Source organism: Megalobrama amblycephala, unplaced genomic scaffold (assembly GCF_018812025.1).
Source record: "Megalobrama amblycephala isolate DHTTF-2021 unplaced genomic scaffold, ASM1881202v1 scaffold467, whole genome shotgun sequence".
NCBI classification, from domain to species: Eukaryota; Metazoa; Chordata; class Actinopteri; order Cypriniformes; family Xenocyprididae; genus Megalobrama; species Megalobrama amblycephala.
Window position 1 is genome coordinate 30,158 of NW_025953395.1, and position 25,148 is coordinate 55,305.

The 25,148-nt window shown below is 36.7% G+C and overlaps 1 protein-coding gene across 4 annotated transcripts in view; it reads left to right on the forward strand.

The window, feature by feature from the left end:
• The first annotated feature begins 241 nt into the window (after nt 1-241).
• Nucleotides 242-25,148, forward strand: part of LOC125261704 (NACHT, LRR and PYD domains-containing protein 12-like) — a 30,069-nt gene continuing 5,162 nt past the window's right edge. For 2 of the 4 annotated variants that reach the window (XR_007183413.1, XM_048180268.1), the window contains exons 1-8: nt 242-370; nt 11,007-11,102; nt 13,322-13,417; nt 15,590-15,685; nt 16,317-18,119; nt 18,415-18,585; nt 23,820-23,990; nt 24,874-25,044. Coding sequence is in view for 3 of the 4 variants with exons in the window: in XM_048180268.1 (XP_048036225.1) it covers nt 276-370; nt 11,007-11,102; nt 13,322-13,417; nt 15,590-15,685; nt 16,317-18,119; nt 18,415-18,585; nt 23,820-23,990; nt 24,874-25,044 (2,699 nt within the window). In the remaining variant the exon portion in view is untranslated. The remainder of the gene's footprint in view (nt 371-11,006; nt 11,103-13,321; nt 13,418-15,589; nt 15,686-16,316; nt 18,120-18,414; nt 18,586-23,819; nt 23,991-24,873; nt 25,045-25,148) is intronic. The other 2 variants (XM_048180270.1, XM_048180269.1) reach the window with 2 other exon arrangements.

A 25,148-nucleotide genomic window follows, 5' to 3' on the forward strand; every position in this document is an offset into this window, starting at 1 on the left:
CGTCGTCTTTTTTTAAATGACATTTCAATCTTTCAATCTCTTTGTTACTACTCTAGTTCGACGCACAAATGAGCGCGATAATAGATCTGTTATTGAAGGAAATCGCTTCGTCAGCTCTATTTGTTATGTAGAGGGAAATATTCTTGCTGTTTAACTGTGTAAAGAAACCAGAAAAGGAAATTTATCGCGTGACGCGCCCGCTCGGTTCCTCCCCTTTTTCCTGTTCAGCTGAGGCGGTTTCCTTTTACGTGAAAGTAAAATCCATCGGTCTATGCATGCATTTTATGAAAACATCAAAAATCTTTTTGCTTTTCCTAATGGAACATCAATATGATCAGCATGACCTGTCCACAGATACATTTCAACACAGGTGAGTCTTGCAGATACAGATTAAGTAGGCTAATCGCTTACGTTTTAATTTTTGGGTAAATGATGGAATCATTCATGTAATTAACCATTTAAGAATGTAATTAATTACATTTCTGGCACATACAAATGTACTGATATCCATAATTGGAACTTAACAAATAATTAATGCTCTGAAAATCACATTTTAATCACAATATAGGCCTAGTCAATTTGGGATTTCATATAGACATGGGCTCATTTTTGACTGCTGAAAGCTCAAAATTCAGAAAATGTTTAAAAATGTTTTCCAATAAAGTAAATAACAGAACTGTGGTAATCTAGCACAGTGGCAAAGCGCACTGCCTTTTTGAGAAAGCATTTTCTTTATTCTTTTTGCTGCATAGTTTTTCACCTATATTTGAGTCATTCTACGAAACGGGTGCCATTTTGTGGCCACTTTGCATTTTTCAAAATTTTCTTTGAGAACAAACTTTTTTTAAACAAACCTTGAAAGATCCTCCAAAAATCATATTTTCCCAACTCAGGCACAAAATCTTTATTAATATTATCCTTTTTATTCAGGCAAGGAAGCCATTCTTGTAACACACCGTCACGGACAATATGTACGCCAGAGGAGTAGTAAAACAAGAAATAGATTTTTTAAAATCTAATGTTTTCCTAATAGTAAAATGTCCCTTTTTTGGAAACCATCAATAGAAAGTCTGTAATTTAATTAGCTTTTTTCTCGAAATTTGTAATCTTGAAATATGAATTTGACGTTTCAATGGATTCATTGTTTGTACTGAAAAAATGAATTCACTTAAAAAATACAAATAAAGTTACATTTATCTGATCAGTCCACACAACAAGAACATAATTCAACATTAATTTATGTACTATTTCATTTTCTTTCCATAAACTTTTAACAAAATGACCCTGTGACGGGGTGGTAAATTTGACGGGGTGGTATGGAAAAAGTGTTTCTCTATATGATCTGCTGGTTTAAACTTTAAAAACTGGGGGGAGGAGAGACATTCACATTGAGTAAAAAGTGTGTGAGTGATATAGTGAGTGAGTGAACCAAACAGTGTTGCCAAGTCTGTGGTTTTCCTGTGGAATTGGGCTACTGTTACACTGTTGCCACAGGTTGTTTTTCATGTCCACGGGTTGAAGCGAGCCCAAATAACATGATATTTAGCCCTTGGAATCCACATTTTACCAAGGGAACCCTGCCAAACAAAAAAAAGTGTTTTACCCCCTAGAACGCGATTTTTATTTGGGGGAAATTTACGTATGTGATGGGGTGGTAAATTTCATCCCAAACTGTCTGCAAATTTCCCATGCTGTCAAGTTTCTCACCTAGCATACATGCATTCAATCAATCTGAAATATAAGTTTCTTTGTATTAATAATGTAAATTTTTTATAATAAAAGTTTTCCCTATTTTGCATGACGGGGTGGTAGGTTTGAGTTTGACGGGCCCTGCCTGACATGAAAAAGCAACAATCAAACAATGTAAAAAATATTGACATAGTTTACTGCTTTTGTGTTTGGTGGTTATAAGGCTCAAATGATGTCACTTCGGCTTTGTGATGTCATTTAAAGGAACAGTGCATTATTTATAGATAAAACAAGTTAGTGTGACGGGTGGTAAGTCAAACTGAGGGACGCGCACAAATCATAAAATATTTACAAAAAAAATAAGGTTTATTGTGAATAAATGTATCTTATGTAAACAGGGACACGCATATAATCCTGAAAATAGGATATGTTTGAAAAAAAAAAAACTTATTTGGTGATATTTTAGATGCAAATGTCATGTTGGCTATGTAATAATGAAAAATGGTTAAAAATAGTATGTTAATCTTCAAAAACAAAAAGGATTTTATCATATATCAATTTTAAAAAAAGCATTCTATCATATATTACTCAATTCAACACTTGAATTAAAGGGATAGTTCACCCAAAAATGAAAATTTTATGTTTATCTGCTTACCCCCCAGCGCATCCAAGATGTAGGTGACTTTGTTTCTTCAGTAAAACACAAATGATGATTTTTAACTACAACTGTTTTAACTACAACTACAACCGGTCTGTCAGTCAAATAATGCATGTCAGTGGGAACTCCGTCTATAAGAGTAAAAAAAAACATGCACAGACAAATCCAAATTAAACCCTGCGGCTCGTGACGACACATTAATGTCATTGATGTCCTAAGACACAAAACGATCGGTTTGTGCAAGAAGCCAAACAGTTAGTAAAGGCCTAAATTAAATCTATTCATTATAACAAGCAATCGATTCTCTTCAGAAAATCTGGACTACTCGACAAATATGGATTAGTTTTCTGATCTCTTTATGGAGTTTTTGAAGCGTCAAAGTGGTAGTTATAAATGCTTCTCCTTTGTTCGATGATCAATGTTTACATGCGAGTAAAAGCCTAAATGAAATCTGTTCATTATAGTGATCGAGTCACTAAACTGCTCGATTTATATGGATTAGTTTTACGATCTCTTTATGAACTTTTTGAAGCTTCAGAGTGTTCGTTGCAAAGGGACAGAAAGCTCTCAGATTTCATCAAAAAGATCTTCATTAGTGTTCTGAAGACAAACGAAAGTCTTACAGGTTTGAGGGTGAGTAAATGATGACAATTTTAATTTTTGGGTGAACTAATCCTTTAATTAACTGCTCAGTTATGTGGATGTGCACTTGCCATAAAATCATAAGCATAATACTAGATTAAGAAGTTTGTCAAGACAAACTTTAAGTTGGCTTGAAAAAGCCGGTCCAGAAAGTTTGAAGTAGTTTTAAAAGTTTTCAGTTTGAAAGTTTAAGTTTTAGTTTAGTAGATAGATAGATAGATAGATAGAGTCAGGGTACTCAAGGTGGTTTCTAGGATTTTACTATGCGGTTGCTAAGGTACTTAGGATGGTTGCTTGGCTGTTGCTATGTGGTTGCTAGGGTACTTGGGGTGGTTGTTAGGGTGTTGCTATACGGTTGCTAGGGTACACTGAGTGGTTGCTAAGGTGTTGCTAGGCAGTTGCTATGGTAACCTGGGTTACTATGGAGTTTTTATAGTTATTAGCATGTTCTTAGCCCAATTTAGCACTTAGCTAATCACTATTAGCATGTAGCTATTCACTGCTAGCATGTATAGCATGTATAGCATGTTGGAAGTCCAGATTGCTAGCATGAGTCAAAAGAGCCAACCGCCATGTCTCTACAATGTTCTGATGCAGAGATATATATCTTGCAAAACGGTTGCTAGTGTACTCTATTTGGTTGCTAGGGAGTGGCTTGGCAGCTACCAATGATGATACTTCAAAGGCTGCTTGACAGTATGAATGATATAAACTCCCATGCCTCTATGATATACAGATTTGAAGATATCCCTCTATGCTTTGGGTTGCTAGGGTATTGCTATGAGGTTGCTAGGATATTCTATATATGATAGATAGATAGATAGATAGATAGATAGATAGATAGATAGATAGATAGATAGATAGATAGATAGATAGATTTAGTTTGATAGATAGATTTAGTTTGATAGATAGATAGAGAGATAGATAGATAGATAGAGAGATAGATTTAGTTTGATGGATAGAGAGATAGATTTAGATAGATAGATATATAGATAGATTTAGTTTGATAGATTTAGTTTAGATAGATAGATAGAGAGATAGATTTAGTTTGATAGATTTAGTTTGATAGATAGAGAGAGATAGATTTAGTTTGATAGATAGATAGATAGATAGATATAGTTTGATAGGTAGATAGATAGATAGATAGATAGATAGATAGATAGATAGATAGATAGATAGATAGATTTAGTTTGATAGATAGATAGATAGATAGATAGATAGAGAGATAGAGAGATTTAGTTTGATAGATTTAGTTTAGATAGAGAGATAGATTTAGTTTGATAGATTGATAGATAGATAGATAGATAGATATAGTTTGATAGATAGATAGATAGATAGATAGATAGATAGATTTAGTTTGATTGATAGATAGATAGAAGATAGATAGATAGATAGATAGATAGATAGATAGATAGATAGATAGATTTAGTTTGATAGATTTAGTTTGATAGATAGAGAGATAGATTTAGTTTGATAGATAGATAGATAGATAGATAGATTTAGTTTGATAGATAGATAGATAGATAGATAGAGAGATTTAGTTTGATAGATAGAGAGATAGATTTAGTTAGATAGATATAGTTTGATAGATAGATATAGTTTGATAGATAGATAGATAGATAGATTTAGTTTGATAGATATAGTTTGATAGATTTAGTTTGATAGATAGAAAGATAGATTTAGTTTGATAGATAGAGAGATAGATTTAGTTAGATAGATAGATATAGTTTGATAGATAGATATAGTTTGATAGATAGATTTAGTTTGATAGATAGAAAGATAGATTTAGTTTGATAGATAGAAAGATAGATTTAGTTTGATAGATAGATTTAGTTTGATAGATAGATAGATAGAGTTTAATGAGTTTCAATGGATTAGAAATAGTACACAGAATGACATTTGAGTCTAATTGAGTTTTTGAGTCTAATGGGCTTCCGTAGTTTAAATTTGAATTTTGACAGTTGGAATTGAAAGTCTTGGCTCATTTGAACATTCCGTCAATGAAAGTCAATGGGATTTTTCCGAGCTTTCATAGTCATTCTTAGGAAAACCGTAAGTCGGATCAGTTAGAAAAGATATAGCAACTCGAGTCAGAACAGTCTGATGGTCTGACCTGGATTTGGAGTTTGTAAAGTTAAAGCTCTAGGAGGAGTAGCAGTCAGAAATTTTAGTCTCAGAAGAAAATAGCATAACAATATGTTGGCTTTTTCAAGCCAACCTAATAAGCATAATACTTATTAAAGGTGCTAAAGAGAATGTTTTGTTTTATACATTTTTGCAATATTACTTGAAACTGTCTTTACTAACTGATAAAAGACTATTTATTAGGTCCAGTGAAAGGAATAATATTAATATACATCATCTGTGCACGAGGTAGGGCCTTAAAAACATCAGCCAATCGTTTACGCGATCATCGCGTAAACGATTGGCCCTCTGGCTTGTCAATCACTGCCGTGACGTTCCTCGTGAGAGACGAGCGCGGCTGCGCGCTCCAGTAACTTTCCACACTCCACAGGCACTGCATGCAATGTTTTTATCAGGAGACAGTAACAACTGCAGATTATGAGTTACCTGCGGTGAGTCCGACATAATGAATCCACTAACACGACACAGCGAATGCCGGTGGTAAACACTCGTGTTCCAATATGAGTGTTTACGAGTTTTGGGAGGCGTTCCTTTGAAATGCGCTCTGAAGGAGGGGGGCTGTTCTTACACATGCGCTCATTTAAAAAACTCACTAACAGTCTTTGGTTTCTCAGTCGACGAAAAAATCCTCTCTATCACCTTTAATGGAGTAATTCAATCACCTGAATCAGTTACAAAAGTTTTTTATTATAAAAACATTATAAATGTTTTATTAGTGTTATCCAAAAGAACACGATATTGCAGTGCACCAGTGACCGAAAAGGTCAAATTGTCAAAATTTTAAGAGACACTTTTGATAGATACTTGAACTTTTTACATGTTTTGGGGCTCCTTCAGGGTCTTTTTTTTTTTTTTTTTTGATACAATATTGTCACATAACATACCAAAATGCATTATGGTCTAAAATGGTAATTGATGTCTGTTATCCAGGAAAGACGTTAGAAATCACAATTTGGGGACAAAATTCTTTCTGTGAGCCCTCCATAGGGAGCAATGACATTTCCTCTCTCAAGATCCATAAAGGTACTAAAAACATATTTAAATCAGTTCATGTGAGTACAGTGGTTCAATATTAATATTATAAAGTGACGAGAATGTTTTTGGAGCGCCAAAAAAACAAAATAACGACTTATTTAGTGATGGCCGATTTCAAAACACTGCTTCATGAAGCATCGGAGCACAGATGAATCAGTGTATCGAATCTGCTGTTCGGAGCGCCAAGTCACATGATTTCAGCCGTTGGCAGTTTGACACGCGATCTGAATCATGATTCGACACGCTGATTCATAACGCTCCGAATCTTTCTGAAGCAGTGTTTTGAAATCGGCCATCACTAAATAAGTCGTTATTTTGTTTTTTTGGCGCTCCAAAAATATTCTCGTCACTTTATAATATTAATATTGAACCACTGTACTCACATGAACCGATTTAAATATGTTTTTAGTACATTAATGGATCTTGAGAGAGGAAATGCCATTGCTCCCCATGGAGGCCTCACTGACCCATCAGATTTCAACTAAAATATCTTAATTTGTGTTCTGAAGATTAACAAAGGTCTTACAGGTGTGGAACGGCATGATTTTTTCATGATTTTTTCATTTTTGGGTGAACTAACCCTTTAATTACTCACCCTCAAGTCATTCCAAACCTGTAAGACTTTCATTTATCTTAGGAACACAAATGAAGATATTTTTGATGACAGAATGCTGTCAGACTTCCTTCTATAGATTGCCTTTGTAACTACTACTTTGACGCTTCAAAAACTCCATAAAGAGATCAGAAAACTAATCGATTGCTTGTTATAATGAACAGATTTAATTTAGGCCTTTACTCACATGTAAACATTGATCATCGAACATAAGCAGAAGCTCAACCCAACTTGAATAACGCACAAGAACAAACTTCTTGCTGAAGCTCAAACGTGCTGCATAGCACATGAGAATGAACCTCATTGGTTACGCAGCATGTTTAAGCTTCCAGAAGATGCTTCTTATGATCCGTTATTCAGGTTAGGTTGAGCTTCTGCTTATGTTTACTGATCAATGTTTACATGTGAGTAAAGGCCTAAATTAAATCTATTCATTATAACAAGCAATCGATTCTCTTCAGAAAATCTGGACTACTCGACAAATATGGATTAGTTTTCTGATCTCTTTATGGAGTTTTTGAAGCGTCAAAGTGGTAGTTATAAATGCTTCTCCTTTGTTCGATGATCAATGTTTACATGCGAGTAAAAGCCTAAATGAAATCTGTTCATTATAGGGGTGTAACGATACGCTCAGGTCACGATACGGTACGTATCCCGATACGGAGTTCACGATACGATACGTATCACGATATTTTGAACAAAATGAAACTGAAATTCAAACAACATTTATTCAAAAAACATTAACAAATTTCAATAATTTCCCTTGTTGTACATACAAGATCACATTTCAAGGTTTAATAAAAACCTTCTGTATTCAAATCAACAGCTGAATAGGGCTGTCTGTCACTGAAAAATAATGTTAAATTTTAACATGAACTTAGAATTATGAATAGGGGCCGTTCACATATCGCGTCTAAAAATGCGTGGAAGGCGCGGCCGCACCGCTTCTCCTTATTTCCAAAGCGCTTGCGCTCCTGTGGCGTCGGTCGTTGCTATGCAACCATGAACTGCGCTCTCTAAGAGGATCAGGAAGTTTTCAGCAAAGGATAAATGATTTATAGCCCTTGCATTAGCTTTACTATGAGATATATTTATGGAGATGAGACAGCTGTACAGCTATGATTGTTCATCTCGATGCGCCTGGAAAACGCACCGCATGCGCGTCGCGACCGCGTTGCTCCCATTATGAGCGCGTCTGCTGCGTGGCTACATTTGAAATAACTGACTTGCACGCGGAAAAGTCGCAATATGTGAACGGCCCCGCGGAACTTCTTAAAGCAAAGCATCGCAAGCATCTTTTGCTTTTCTGTGAGCACAGCTGTTGCTGTGGCACTGCGGTGAAAGAAAGTCACGACTTTTCTCACGCGACCAAGAGAGACTGACGCGAGAAACGTTTAAACCTGCTTGCAAGATTCGATGTGTGCGCAAAACACTGAACTAGAGAGCTGATTGAGACACGCCCTTAATATGCGGTGACAACCCGGTGTTATGAAATATTCGGTGTCTGAGATTTTCTGTGACACTGGGCGGAGTTTACATGAATATTCACGAGTTTCCTGTTTTGAGGTAAAGCGCCACTGAAAGTGTTAGTGGATTGTCCTTGGATCACGGAACTGTTTTCTGCAACGTGATTGTGTTTGATTGTGTCGAATGAATTTATGATTCTTTTTTATTAATAACTGTTTATATGCTCAATTGTTTGTAGGTTACTTTGTGACCTGAGATATACTTTAGTAGTGATTACAAAATGCGCCAACATCGAGTTTGTTTGTTTTAGTAGGCTAGAACTATTTTGATTTTATTTTAGTTCGTTTAAGAAGATAACTTGTATAAATATAACTGTGGTTGCATAATAAAAGTTTCAGTTGTGATTGTGTCATTCCCTATATTGCTTTCTCAGATAGCCTGCATAACTTTAACCAGACATTATTATTTTTAAAACACATTGAGAGTTAGATTTATGTTCCGTTTATGTTTTTGACTTGCATGAATTAATGTAAACCTTCTTTATCCTTTTCTGCAAAACACACAATGCTCTCTATGAATAGAAACATGAGACAGTGATATTAGATTCCCTGCAGCACTTTCACAAGGTTTTATTTTAATGCGCTTTCCACAACAATTAAAATGTTAAAATTGAATTACAAGTGGTTAAATTGATCAGCTACAAAACTAAAAGTTACTGATGCAGGTTTTATTTAAAAATATTTATATGGAGAAGACAATTGGCAAAAGTATGAGGAATATTATTGTTATGTGGATAATCAGACATATATACAAACTACTGTGATTGTTCTGTCATTTCTTAATTTCTTGCTCAGTTGGTAAATATTTTTAAAGAGACTTTATTAAATCCTAAAGTTGTGTTATTTTTTTCATATTATTAGGAAACATTCTCAATCTTTTTTCCCACAAAATGATGCATTTCATCGACACAATTTTAATGTGGAAAAAACTAAGCACTGTGAATCAGGATTTAGTTTAACAGTGTTGATATGAAACTATATGGAACTAAATGATCAAACCTGCAGTATATTCACAATGAAATGTATTAGTTGTATTGTACAAGCTTTCCATAACAATTAAAATTTTATGTTAAATTAGCTGCTAAAATAATAGACCATGTAGTAATTTGCATATCTGTAATATCAAAGATGAAAGTAAATAATGAGAGTAGTTTAACTTTGAATAAAAAAAGAGCAACTGATTCTGTGTTGGAATTTTATTCACAAATGAGAAGTCACGACATATGACATATTTAATTAGCAAAAACACTTGTATTTAAACACAGATTAACACACTTTACACAGGGTCTTGGGATCCCAGACAAATGAAAGTTTGGTCTGCTCTTGTGATTCCAGTGATACCAGCCTTTGCTATTGACACAGTCAATCTGAAATATATAATAAAATGACATTACAACAAACATGTATTATTAAAATTTTTAATACACTGTCATGTTCGAAACAAAGTGAAAAATAAAAGTGTATGCTTTGTCTGGTGTACAGGGATATTTATTGGCAAAAGTCCAATTTGGGAATGTAAGAATATTTGCTATAGATATTATATTAGTTATCACATGCATAATTCACCGTGGCCTATTTGGATAATAAATAAACTATATTTAAAGTACATTAACATTTCTTGCATGTGCGCAATTTTTGAAACATTACATATAGAAATTCAAGTCTACCCAGATTAGAAGTGCTTCTGCAAACTAGGAAAGTTTACTGCTGCCTTCACCACAGGAGTTTACAATTAATATTATTATGCTACCATACATTTTGGCAAACTTTCAAAACTACATGCTTAAAAGACTCAAGGTAATACAGAAACAACAAAAATAGGCTACTTAAAACGCTATTGGCTCGTTTAGCGAATTCTAACGACACCTCTGGCGAATCATTGCCTGTGTTCATATCAAACATTGCTAACACATGACACGACATAATACAATATAGCTTATACATAAAATCTTGTGCATCAATAACAGAATATAAGCTTCACTTCGTTTAACGCTGAAACATATGCTAATTACCTTTAATGTAAGCCGAAGAGCGTGCACTAACATTTTCAGTGGCGCTTTAACTCAAAACAGGAAACGTGAATATTCATGTAAGCTCCGCCCAGTGTCACCGAAAATCTCAGACACTGAATATTTCATAACACCGGCTTCTCTCACTGCCACCTCCTTGTTGCAGAGTAGGTCACGTCGGCAGCTCAACCAATAAGATTAGACTGCCGTCATATCATAAAAGTATCGCCATCACTCTACGATACATATCGTAACATTTTTGCATCGCGAAATATCGTACTGCGATAAATCGTTATACCCCTAGTTCATTAAAGTGATCGAGTCAGTAAACTGCTCGATTTATATGGATTAGTTTTACGATCTCTTTATGAACTTTTTGAAGCTTCAGAGTGTTCGTTGCAAAGGGACAGAAAGCTCTCAGATTTCATCAAAAAGATCTTCATTTGTGTTCTGAAGACGAACGAAAGTCTTACAGGTTTGAGGATGAGTAAATGATGACAATTTTAATTTTTGGGTGAACTAATCCTTTAATTAACTGCTCAGTTATGTGGATGTGCACTTGCCATAAAATCTCCCAACAGCATAATACTTATTAATGGAGTAATTCAGTCACCTGAATCAGTTCATTACAAAAGTCATGAAGATAAGAGTGTGTTTTACATTCATTTGTGTTTAACTTCACTGTACAGACCGGACCCTCCAGAACCCAGCTGTGTGTCCGTGAAGAGTGATTGGTCAATGGATCCTCCACGTAACTTTAGTGGACACACTGATCTTGGGTTTAGGTAAACACTGAACTAAACTATTTATTTATTCTTCATGAGGTCTTTGATGAAATGTGATGACCGTTTGCAAAGACCCTGCCTCCCCCATTTAGTTACTGTTGCTACGTCCGACAAGCCATGCCGCTCTCACACCACATATCATAATATCACGCAGTGAAAAATACATTGCGGAGCGAAGAGGACACTGACAATGCATCGACAGACAAGACAGAGCAGGTTACTTTTGTCTCTAATTTCAAATTTTGTAATTTTTAAAGAAATTCAAACAATAAATACTGTTTTGTGTTGTGACAGATCGCTGTAGTGCCTCAGCTCAAGAGGCTCGTGAACCGATCATCTCTTCCTACTAGTTCATGTATAGCATCAAATAAAAATGATTGAACATCATAAGGAATGTTGTTTCAACCACGGAAAGATGTCAGTATACATCATTTTTGTCAGTACACATAACAAAATGGCAGATTCTGCGTTATGATTGGTTAGATCGCCTGTCAATCAAATCCCCGGCGAAAGGTCAAATAAAAGAAAATTGTATATTAAAGCAATAAGCCCAGTGAAGCCGTGGTTTACAGTGAATTTATAACAGCTAAGGGGCGTTGTTAGGGACGAAGCAGAGCGGAGTGCCTAAAACCCCTTTTTGATACCTTTTGGCCTGCTGTACATGAAACCCTTCCAGTGGTGGCTAATAACCGAAGGGTTTTTTTTCCGAGGGGGAACCCACTTCGTATGATCATGATAACCCAGTGGTGTCTCCGCGCCTTGGTTATATGGAGGAAATCTTGGTTCCTGTCCCAGGGCCCTGTGTTGGGAAGCTCTTTGACTCAAAATAAGGAGCAGACATCTTGTTGAGACAGGGGCTGAGGCCAGGGGAATGGAGACTTCACCCTGAGGCGGTGAAGCTCATATGGATGATTTACAGCCAAGCAGAAGTAGATCTGTTCACGTATCAGGATACGACGCACTGTCCGCTTTGGTTCTCCCTCACACATCCAGCTCCTCTGGGACTGGATGCTATGGTAAAGTCATGGCCGAGGCCACGTCTGTATGCAATTGTTCTGCTCCCAGGAGATTTGGAGAAGGTGAAGTTCACTCTCGCTTTTGGGCTAGTTGACAAACGTGCTTCAGGGGGTAATCACGTGAGGCATTCCCCAAAGTGTCATTGACAAAGTGGCTACATTTACATGCACAAATTTTCATCAATCCGAATGAATTGAATCCGATTGCAGATCTGTTTAAATGTAAAAACATGACAATCTATATAATGAAATAAACAGTGCTTTACATTTTTCAGGTATGCTACAGTAGGTGTTTAATAGCAGCATTCAAGTAAGAAATTAAATAATCTAAAGTAAAATGCATAGACTTCCCTTTATAAATCAAGTATACGCTGATTCTTTAAAAAAAATATATTAAAAGTATTCAGTCAAGCATTGGGTGATTTTCTGTTTTCTTTTGTTGTTTGATTAACATTAATCACACAGACAGCATGCTTTAATTAGTAGTAAAGAGGAAGAGATGATTCCGTTCACTCACGCTTCGCCCTGACAGGTGAATTAAAGGTGCTCTATGTAAGTGACAGCTTGTGGTTGAAATGGGTACTGCCGTCCAAATTCAATTTGGACTATTTTTATGCTTTAGTAAAGTCTTACATAGAGCACCTTTAAGGCACCTATACAGTGATCTGTCACGCCACATCAAAGTGTCAAAACAGCATTTATTGTTTGAATTTCCAGAAAAAAAAATGAACATAATTTGAAAGATGAGACTTTTTCTTCTTATTGAAAGTAACAAAACGCAAAGCTTAATGCAATTATTAGAAGGGATGCACGCTATATAATGTCTAGTGGAGTTTTGACTCATACACTGAAACGGCTTAGACTCAAAAATCGATCTTGGGATTTAGAATCGATATTGATCCTTTAAAATAAAGATATATAAAACTAGGAGTTCTATATGAAATTCTGCATGTGCATTGGTTAAAACAACACTGTATTTGTTACATGTGCGTACCAAAACGAAAGATACCAAAAATAGTCTTGCCGCACCATCCCTTTTATCACTCCAGACATGCCCGAAATTGGAAACCACTGCTCGATGCAATGCATTTCAGAATGAAAAGCTTAATAACTCTAATATGTGAGCATGAACACTATCAACAATCAACCATTACAAAAATGTGTGAATTACATTCATTTGTTGTGTTTAACTTCACTGCATAGACTGGACCCATCTGAACCTAGCTGTGTCTCCATGAAGAGTGACCACTCAATGGATCATCCACGTAACTTCAGTGGACACACTGATCCTGGGTTTAGGTAAACACTGTACTAAACCATTTATCTTTTCATCTGTGTTGAAACTAAGAAAATTGTGTATTATTTATGCTGTAAAAAGGGAATTAAGTTCAACATCATGCTTGCACTCTCAGAAAATGAAATGACTACAACTGACTTAAAGCCACATAGCCAGAAATCAACTACCAAATCTCAAAGATCAAAGATCTTAGCAGAGGATGATTAAACAACACATACACAAACATTACCAGCTTCACTTATTACTAACCAGTTTGACTTTATTTCTGTCATAGATCTACAGAAGTTATTTTGAGAATTATTAGAGGTATCGACGTTGATTGTTTATTAAAAATGTTTGATATCACCATTATTGTGATCAGTGTTTCTCTTTCGTTGGGTAGTTTGACTCTTGTCTTTTTATGTGTGGGTGGTCTTTGCAACAGTGTTTACCAAAACACATAATTTGTTGCAAAGAAAACCAGAAGCAAAGATGATTAATAATATAGTTATCATCATCATCATCATCATCATCAAGTAGAATAATTTATTATTCTTGTCCCTGACCAAAAGTGGTTATTTGTTATTAATAGATCACCCAAAATGATTTCTTGCCACAGATCAGACATTTTGATTTTTAAAATACATCAAGGGTCATAAAGACATTTAGACAAACAGACATCAAGTATATAAATTTAAACAATGGTGACATGCTTCATGCCGCAATGCATACTGTGAGTGTGAACAACCATTGTATAAAACTCATGACTCCCAGCATGCATTGTGGCATGAAGCATGTCACCATTGTTGAGATTCATACAGCCTGGACGAAGGTTAACGTGTGTATGCCTTTTCAGTGCCTCTGTGAAGTTCACTTAATTTCACTCGTTTAATCTAACTCCAATTTCAAATGATTCTTATTCTTAGGTTGTGTTTCCAATTAGAAATTAATCATTTGTTATGTATTAATTTAGATATTTGATTATTCTGGGTATCTCATATTTTCAATTATTCTTTCATTACGGACCCATATCACTTAGAAAAGTCACTTCGGCCGTTTAAGTTCTTTTCACGATCACAAACTCGCCAGTTCTGGTCTTAGTCAGAGGGTGCAGAGTTTACTAATGCATTTGAGTTGAACCGCCACATGCTTGTTCATACAAAAACACAGTTTTCTTAGTCCTGAACTTTCTAAGCCAGTTGATCAAATCAAAAGGTCCCATGATGTGCAACATGCTCCTTTCATTGAGCCTTTAGTTTTAGTCTATCCTGACGCAGATTTGCGGAAATATGGACTCCAATAATCTACCGGTCACAATGATTTCAGAAGAATCCAGAGTAAATCAAATATAACATTTTATTTATCAAGTAAAAATGTCAATTTCATAGATTTACAATTAGAAGCCAATTCAATGCATAACATCAATTGAAATGCATATACACACAGTGGTGGACTAGTGTTCGAAGACACTTGCCCCACTTGCGTGTGGGTCTCTGGCTACAGAAAATCCCCCATGACTGCTTTGCAATTTACCTTATATACAGACCAGAACAGAAGAAATATTGTTGGTGAACATAACATTGTAACATTGATTCAATGCCATTACTATTACCATTTTTGGTCCCACTTTATATTAAGTGGCATTAACTACTATGTACTTACATCAAAAAATAAGTACAATGTACTTATTGTGTTCATATTGTATTGCAAAACACTTTTGCTGCTATTGAGGTGGGGTACGGGTGAGGTTAGGGAAAGCTTTGGTGGTATGGGTAGGTTTAAGGGTAGGGGTAAGGGTTAAGGGATGGGTCAACAGTGTAATTATAAATGTAATTACAGAAATTAATTACAGATGTAATTACATGCAGGTGTTTTTAAAATATAAGTACAATGTAAAAACATGTATGTACACAATAAGTGCATTGTATCAAATGATTAATTTAAATATAAGTACATAGTAGTTAAGGCCACTTAATATAAAGTGGGTCCCTATTTTTTAATTTCAACATTCTTTGCACATTAATTGCGGGTGCAAACGTGATATTGATTAAATGTGGTTAACGTTGTTTCGATGGTTGTTTGCTATCTGGGATATTAATGGAATAATTCAGTCACCTGAATCAGTTCATTACAAAAATCATAAATATAAGAGTGTGTGATTTACATTAATTTGTTGTGTTCATCTCAATGCACAGACCGGACCAGCCAAAACTGAGCTGTGTGTCCATAAAGAAAGACCAGTCAATGGATCCTCCACCTATGCTTAGTGGACACACTGATCCTGGGATTAGGTAAGTGCTATAGACAGTTTCAATGGCAACAACACAAACAAACATTACTGGCCCAAACTTAACTTCTGATAGACTTCCGCAAAGAATCAATAACAACAGAGTCCCTCTAGAGTAGATTATTTCTGATAACAAGCAAAATAAGTAACAAATAAATTAACATTAACTAACAAGTTAAAACTATGTCTAGCCAGTATTATTTTGGTTGCCAGAAGAAGAAAAGAACCATTGCTTGGCCAAACTTAAATGCAACAAAGTTACACTACCAGACCAGTTGAGACAAGAATGTTTTTCTACAAACCTTTACCGGCAGTCAGTCAGGTACACATCTTTGAATACCTAGTCGAGAAGGAATGTGTATATACAAGGGAGGCGTTCAAGGCATATCACAGCTTGGATGCCTATAACAAACACAGACCAGAAGTTAACTTTGGCCTGGCACGTAATTGTGGCAATGCGCGCATGTCCGATAAAATCATCTATACTAAATATTTATTGATTATACATGTTTATATTGACATTTATTCATTTAATAGACACCTTTATCCAAAGAGACTTACATCGCAGGATCCTGATCCAATACAATATGCTGATACAATGTATGTATATTATTTAACAATTTTTTATCTTACAGTATTGGCCCTCAACACTGCGAAACCCTCAAGAGATTCAGATCAAATCTGAGGATGAAGTTTGAGTGTCTGTATGAGGGAACAGCAAAGCAGGGAAACCCAATACTTCTGAATGAGATCTACACTGAACTCTATATCACAGAGGGTGATTGTGGCGAAATCAATAATGAGCATGAGGTGAGACAGATTGAGGCTCAATCAAGCAGAACAGCAACAGAGGACACACTTATCAAATGCTCTGACATCTTCAGACCTTTACCTGGACAAAACAAACCCATCAGAACTGTGCTGACAAAGGGAGTCGCTGGCATTGGAAAAACAGTTTCTGTGCAGAAGTTCGTTGTGGACTGGGCTGAAGGGAAAGAGAATCAGGACATCCAGCTCATATTTCCACTTCCTTTCAGAGAGCTCAACCTAATGAAAGACAAAAAACTCAGACTTTCAGATCTTCTTCATGTCTTCTTCCTTGAAACAAAAGAAATTAAACCATTCAGTGGTGAATATAAAGTGTTGTTCATCTTTGATGGTCTGGATGAGTGTCGTCTGTCTCTGGATTTTCAGAGCGATGTGAGGTTGTGTGATGTGACTGAATCAGCCTCAGTGGACATGCTGCTGACGAACCTTATTGTGGGGAATCTGCTTCCCTCTGCTCTCATCTGGATCACCTCCAGACCAGCATCAGCTGATCTTGTCCCGTCTGAGTGTGTCCATCGAGTGACAGAGGTACGAGGCTTCAATGAGCCACAGAAGGAGGAATACTTCTGGAAGAGAATCAGGAAAAGGATATTGGCTAAAAGAATCACCACACACCTGAAGTCATCAAGGAGCCTCTACATCATGTGCCACATCCCAGTGTTCTGCTGGATCTCAGCCGCTGTTCTAGAGAAGATGATGAGTGAAGCAGAGAGTGGAGAGATTCCCAAGACTCTCACTCAAATGTACACACACTTCCTGATCATTCAGACCAACATCAAACATGAGAAGAACTACGAGAAGAAAGTGAAGGATGAAGACATGATCCTCAAACTTGGGAAACTGGCATTCCAGCAGCTTGTGAAAAGAAACCTGATCTTCTATGAGGAAGACCTGAACGAGTGTGGCATTGATGAGACAGAAGCATCAGTGTACTCAGGATTGTGCACTCAGATCTTCAGACAGGAGTTGGGCTTGTATCAGGGGAAAGTCTTCTGCTTTGTTCATCTGAGCATTCAGGAGCATCTAGCAGCTCTTTATGTGCTGCTTTCATTCCTGCTGTACAAGAGGGATGTGCTCAATGAAAGCCTCAGCTCAAAACATTCAAATGAGTTCACGTGTCACACAATATCTGACCTCCATCAGAGAGCCGTGGACAAGGCTCTGCAGAGTAAGAATGGACATCTGGACCTTTTCCTGCGGTTCCTTCTGGGTCTCTCGCTGGAGTCCAATCAGATGCTCCTGAAAGGCCTTGTGACACATGTTAGAAATATCCTATACATTAAAGACAAATCAATTGAGTACATTAAAACAAGAATAAGAATGAATCCCTCACCAGAGAAATCAATCAACCTTTTCCACTCTTTAAATGAACTGGGCGATCATTCTCTCGTAAATGAAATCCAGGAGTGTCTCAGATCTGGAGGTCTTTCAAACACCAGATTGTCCTCATCACAGTGGTCAGCTGTTGTCTTTGTTTTATTAACCTCAGAGTGTTTGGATGAGTTTAAGTTAAAGAAATACATAAGCACAAATCTAGGCCAAAACCACATGTCACCAGATGAAGTACTTCAGAAACTCTTGCCTGTAGTTGAAGCCTCCAGATCAGCAGAGTAAGTCTGAGGACAATCTACAGATATGTGTGTTGTAGTGATGTGCTCCTTTGTTAATGGTAATATTAATTTGGCCTGATTTTTTTTAATGAAAGTCATACTTGGATCAACAAATGATCTAGAAAAAAGGGATTAGAATCCTTGTATTTTTTCAGATCATAATTTACATTAACACACAATAAAGCAAAAGTAATAAAAACATTAAACACACACTGATTTAGTATTTAATATCTTAGTCTCTTTGTCGCTGTGTTGTTATTGATGAACTAAGAGTGTGTTGTATTGATTTCTGCAGGTTGAGTGATTGTTGTATCACAGATGAAGGTTGTGCTGCTCTGACTTCAGCTCTGAGATCAAACTCACACCTCAGAGAACTGGATCTGTCTGAGAATAAACTAGGAGATGGAGGTCTGATGCTTCTCTCTGATGGACTGAAGAATCCTCAATGTAAACTTGAGAAACTGAGGTAAGATCATGCATTAATCTTAATTGAAACAAGGATCAAATTATTTTAAAGGATTATTCTCCTTATGTTGTTCAAATCACAGTGACATTAATACACAATAAAGAAAAAGTAAACAAAAAGTACTAAAAACATGAAACCCACAGATTTAATATTTAATATCTCAGTCTGTTCTGCCCTTTATCTCAAACACCTTGCTTGAGTATGCAGTCAGATAATGCCGCCCAAAGACAACAGACGCAGGAATCGTTTTCAAGATTTACTGCTGTCCAAGGACAGAATACAGAATTATAAGTGTACAGAGTCAATAACACATTCACATAAGCATAACAAAGGCTCTTTACATTCCTTATAGTTAGCATCAATTATATCAGAAATAGATTGAGAAAATATATTAACATCTGGCATATAAGGTATAACAACCTAAAGTGAATATGCACAGGAATTATAATGTAGCAATATCTACATACCAAAAGTTAGTGATGTTACGTTCTGTGCCGAGGCTTCGGAGCGTGTGTCTAGAAATCCCGGAAGCTTTCAGTGAAATGCGTATCGAGGCTTGTATCGCTTTAGAAGCCCCGCTTCCAGCTGACTGGTTCAGGATGCGGTTCGAATCTTGGCGCAACATTTTTACAGATATATAAAAACCCATGGGATCCCCTCAAAATGTGTGGTATTAGAATAAACCAAATAATTTATTTAAACACATATAATAGTCCCATTCATTTGAAGCCAATACTTTTATTACACGGTTATGTTATATACAATCATTATATTCATATAAATAGATTAGTCTATGTGGAAATTGATTTTTTCTTTACTGTTATTTCTAAGCCTTAACTGGCGCAAAATAAAGTGCATCACAGATCACATCATGTCATCTGCAATCTGCTTGTTTTACACAATTTGACCATCAGGTGGTATTGTGAGCAAAAGAAGCCTCGAGAAATGATCCCTTTTGTGAACCACTTGGCTGAAAAGCTTCAATGCTTCATGAGGCTTCATCTCGTCATCACTACCGAAAGTGCCTTCAAGTCAACTTAAATCAAGGAGCAATAGTACGCATGCTCTTCCCTGCTGCTGCTGAAACTAGGCTCACATTTGTGATGTCATCATATAAGGACTACAACTGGTTAATAAACTGAATGCAAAATGTTCATAGAGAACAGCACAGTCTCTCTATTCTTAGCCAACATTTCCATGTAGTCCCCATGTGGGTTTTTGATGGGCTCTCACTTGGGCCCTGCATGGGCAAACCCAAATGAGGCCCATAGAAATTTGTCCATCGGGGCACATGATGGGTCCATACTGGGGTTTAAGAGTGTCCCATTTAGATGTTCATTATGTGGCCTCACTTGGGTCGCAAATGGATCTTAATAATGGGGCCGATGTGGGCTACACACAAAAACCTTATTTCCACTCCGTGAGACCTTTCAACTCTGTGAGACCTTTCAAATGACATATGATTATATGAGCAAAAGAAAAGCAAAGAAAATCGCATTTAAAATACAGTAATAATATTCAACCAAATAAAATTACATTTTAGTATTATCATATGACATCCCCTTGAGCCAAAAAAAAAAAACCCACTGAAATCTACATGCCACATGTTTGACATTTTTGGCAATAAGGACCTGAAGGAGACATGAGCACATGTTCGGTCACATGCTGTCAAGGCTCCATAGTGAGTTCATTTTAGACTAGCAAATACATAAATTCAATTAGAAAAAATTATTTGAACATCCAAATGTGTTTTCTAAAGTTTTTGGCCATTTTTAATGGACATTTTGTAAATTCAATTACTCAGATATTTGGATAAATTATCCTATGCAAGATGTGATCCATACTTCAACCAGAGGTCCGGAAAGATGCCACTGCCTGTTGGCCTCACTATACTGACAATCAGGGATGCTCCAAAAATGATGACTAAACAGGTCAAGATCAAGTTACGTGTGGGCTACACTGAAAAAGAAGACTAAGACATGGTTTCACTACTTTCTAGGCAGTGAAGTTGCATCTGAATTTGTGTCAAGTTCTCTTTTTTCTGTTCTTGTTGTTCCTCTTTCCTTCAGTGATTCTGCTTGTTAACAGCAGGTGTTCATCACTAATGCTCAACAATCACTGACATATTCACTTAATTATCTCACTGCAGCACTGTGTCAATGTTATTTTTACTCTGTCATGTGAACACTACAGGATGTTCCTGTGGGGTTAAAAGAATTCAAGTTCCTTGCATTTAGTAGAAAAACAAGTTACGTGAACTCAGTAAACAGAGATTAAGTGCTGAACAGAAGTCTTATTGTGTGTTTTTTCACATATAGTGGAGATCTGTTTGTGTTGTAGTGATTTTTACTTTGTTCATCAAAGGACACAAAGTAAAATAGCGGTACTCACGTCACCGCTGATGTTGTGATTTTTGGATCACACGTCTCTTAAGGTGTGGTTATGAGTACATCAGACGACCACTTTCCCCTTTTTCCCTAGTTCAGGGCACCAGTCAAGGTCTGTTACCTTGGCAGTATGAGAACACTCCCAACAGGGGCTTTCATTCATTTAGAATTAATGTAAAGTAGTCAGCTGATTTATCTGAAAGATTGGTGATATTGCTAACTTGTAGAACCTCTTCTGTATTATCAGCACAAGGCAGACACAAGTGTAATAAAATAAATTTTATTAACAAAAAGATAAACAAGAATAACTAACACAACTACTAAATGAATACTATGAATGATAAAGGAATAAAGTGCATAAGCTACATAGAATACAAGTGATTAAGTTGGGTGTGGCTATGGAAGAGTTACGCTATCTTATGGAAAGATAACTGTTTCTCTGAAAATAATAAGGTGGAGAACCTTATTATGCACCAAACAAATAAACGAAAGATTATTTGTTATTAACTAACATCAGCTATATTACATCTAATGGAAATTAGGAAATTATGTACTGATAATATACAACAATGCCAAGGTCTCTGGAAAGAGGTTTGGTTAAGTGATATTTACGTTCCACTTGGTCGAGTCCGATGACGGTGATGTCTTCCGCTGGTTGTGCTGGGTGACAGTGCAGTGGGGAGAGGATCCAGAATCTGTTTCAACAGTCTTGAACACAAAGCTCTGTGGGATGCTGATCTCCTGGAGCACCAAAGGGTCCTAAAATCTGGAACACGCAGATGAGGCCCTGGTGTAGGTGCAGAAGGTCCTTAACAATCTGGAACACGCAGACGAAGGTACCTTGGAGTGAAGGTTTGCTCTCCTGAGCTTAACCTTGTTGCAGATGTCGTCACTGTCTTGCTGGATGGAAACTCTGAACGTAGTGTTTGTTGATGTCTCTTTCATCACAAGCTGGAGGCTTAGAACGTGGTCATCTCTGTTGCTGCCTCACAATCTGTAGACTCAGATCATGGGATCTGTTGTTGTCTCTCCGGATGGACCAGAGGCTCAGAACGGTGTTGTGTCTGTTAATGTCTGTCCCCGTGCAGGACAGACTCAAAACGGTGTATCTGTTAATGTCTATCCTCATGCAGGACAGACTCAGAACCGTGTATCTGTTGTGTCTCAGCTTCGCAAGCCGGGACTCAGAACAAGGAGTGTCTGTTGAAAGGGTACCTTTATCCCTTTCCGATGAGGAGGAGATTGCAATTTGGCGCTTCTCCATTCGAGTGCTGTGATTGGCCGCTGGCATCAGAGGGGACACACAAAGTGTGGCCCACCCTTCTCTCCCCTTTGGAACTCATTTGCATAAAGCACAAAGTTGGAAGTCTTTACAGTGTCTTTAAAGTTTACCAATGCATTTCTCACTTTCCAAACCACCACCAGAATACACTCTAAAAAATGCTGGGTTAAAAACAACCCAAGTTGGGTTGAAAATGGACAAACCCAGCGATTGGGTTGTTTTAACCCAGCGGTTGGGTTAAATGTTTGCCCAACCTGCTGGGTAGTTTTATTTAAACCAACTATTGTTTAAAAATTGCTATATGGCTAGCTTAAAATGAACCCAAAATAGTTGGAAAATTAAAAACCAGATGCAATTAGAGGCAACAATAATAGACAAAAGGTGAATGTTTATTAATAAGCTTTAATATTTTATTAATATAAATTTAATAGTTTATTAATATAAATTTATTAATAAGCAATTTATTAAATGTTTATTGTTTAATAATTATTCATTGAACATTAATAAATGTTCATTTCCAACATACTTTGGGTTAATTTTAATTAAGCAATACAGTAATTTTTAAACAATAGTTGAGTTAAATAAAACTACCCAGCAGGTTGGGCAAACATTTAACCCTACCGCTGGGTTAAAACAACCCAATTGCTGGGTTTGTCCATTTTCAACCCAACTTGGGTTGTTTTTAACCCAGCATTTTTTAGAGTGTACCTTTGGCAATATTCTAAACAAATAGAGACTAAATATGATGGAAAAAGATTGAACTGTCATTCAATTGTACATTAACAGCTGAATTTGCGTCAGAGGTTGCACTACAAATAGCTGTCACTGAGAATACTTATTTCTGTGAATAAGTATGAAATGGATGTGTAGTTTGCATCAGTTCTAAGGTTTTCAAACATAGTTTTGAATGGATTCGTATGGATCTTTGTGATCTCTCTTTGTTTCACCTATTGCTACTAAGGTCCCGAGGAATTTTTATGGCAGTCTCTGGCCAACCTTAGGAAGTAGTGTCTAGATGGATGAAGGGCAGTAACTGCCTGTGGACCAATGAAAAGTCTTGTCCTTCCCAGGCTTGGTACAAGAGGTCTTCTTCTTACCCTCTGAGAGGTCTGGATGTTGTCCTTACATCTTTATCTGATGGTGTTGGACAGTTTGTTTGTGTTAGTCCACCAAGATCCAATCAAAATGTATCAAACCTTTGTCCGCTGTTACGGACAGAGAGGGGCCCGGCCGTAAACTGGGCCCTGGAATTCACTACAGTGTTTAATGTTCTATTGGGATTTAAAGGGTTTCTGTTATCTGAGATTTGTGGGTCAATTTGTGCTAAAGAGTAGAGCCTGTGGATATAGCCAAAATGTGACCCATATGGGACCCTCAAATAAACAATAATGCAAAGCAACCTAACTAGGGATTACAAATTTAACCAAGCTGGGGCCCACATTGAGTCTATTAAAGTACCCATTCTGACCCCATGCCCAGATAAAACCCATGTGGGGCCACATGGACATGTTGGCTGAGTTGTTATGTAGTGCTTGATGAATTAAGATTGTGTTGTTGTTCTTCAGGTTGAATAAATCTGGTGTCACAGCTGAAGGTTGTGCTGCTCTGGCTTCAGCTCTGAGATCAAACTCACACCTCAGAGAACTGGATCTGACTGAGAATAAAATAGGAGATGGAGGTCTGACGCTTCTCTCTGATGGACTGAAGGATCCTCACTGTAAACTGGAGAAACTGACGTGAGATCACACATTAATCTTAACAGAGACAAGTATCATATTATTTTGAGGGATTGTTCTCCTTATGTTGTTCAAATCATAGTGAATTACATTAACACAATAATGCAAAAAGTAATAAAAACATTATAAAACGGATTGTTCCGGCCCTTGATTCTGATTGGTTGAGCTGCCTTCGAAGCCATTGTAAAATTTCAGAAAACATGACCGCATTACATAAGTATTGCTGCGCCACTGAATATGTAGGCTATGTGTCTGTCTTAGCAACTGCTTAGCAATGTGAACAAATGTTTGTTCTCAATTGATTTTGCTCACTGAAGCTTACTGAATTATGTAGAAGAGTATTGTGATTCAAATGTAGCATTTTTCCTACATTTTTCCTATGTTCATAATAAAACATCCATTTGAATGTCCCCTCCGATCTTGTCCTTTTACCATTTTAACGTTAATGGGATTTTCCGTGTCCTGCTGACACTGACTAAGTTTAGTCAATGCATCTTGTTCTGTGTTCAAAATAAAAGTCTTTGCGACTGAGTGATTCGCTCATAAAGACAATCTTTGTCACCATCTAATGGCATAATAAATGTAACTTCTGTCGCTGTTCACGGTCACATTTTCTGTTCACATTTTTTTCAAGCGAAAGGAAGCCTTTTAATGATTTTACTTCATGAAAGTTGCATCGATACATATTTTTTTGGCTTTAATATTTGTATTGTGTGGTAACCGTTTTACAAAAGCAATAAGCCCCACGTCGTGCCCAACAACGCCCCTGCTTCCACGGCTTTTTGGGGCTTATTGCTTTAAACCCACACAGATTTAATATTTAATATCTCAGTCTGTGGTCTTGTAGTTCCTGATGAACTGAGAGTGTGTTATTGTTCTGCAGGTTGTGGAATTGTAATATCACAGACGAAGGTTGTGCTGCTTTGGCTTCAGCTCTGAGATCAAACTCACACCTCAGAGAACTGGATCTGACTGAGAATAAACTAGGGTGTAGAGGTCTGACACTTCTCTCTGATGGACTGAAGGATCCTCACAGTAAACTGGAGAAATTGAAGTAAGATTAACATTAATCTTAGCTGAAACAAGAATAATGTGTATTTGACATTTTAATTCCTACTCTATCATATTTGATCTAAATTATCAATATGATCAAAAACT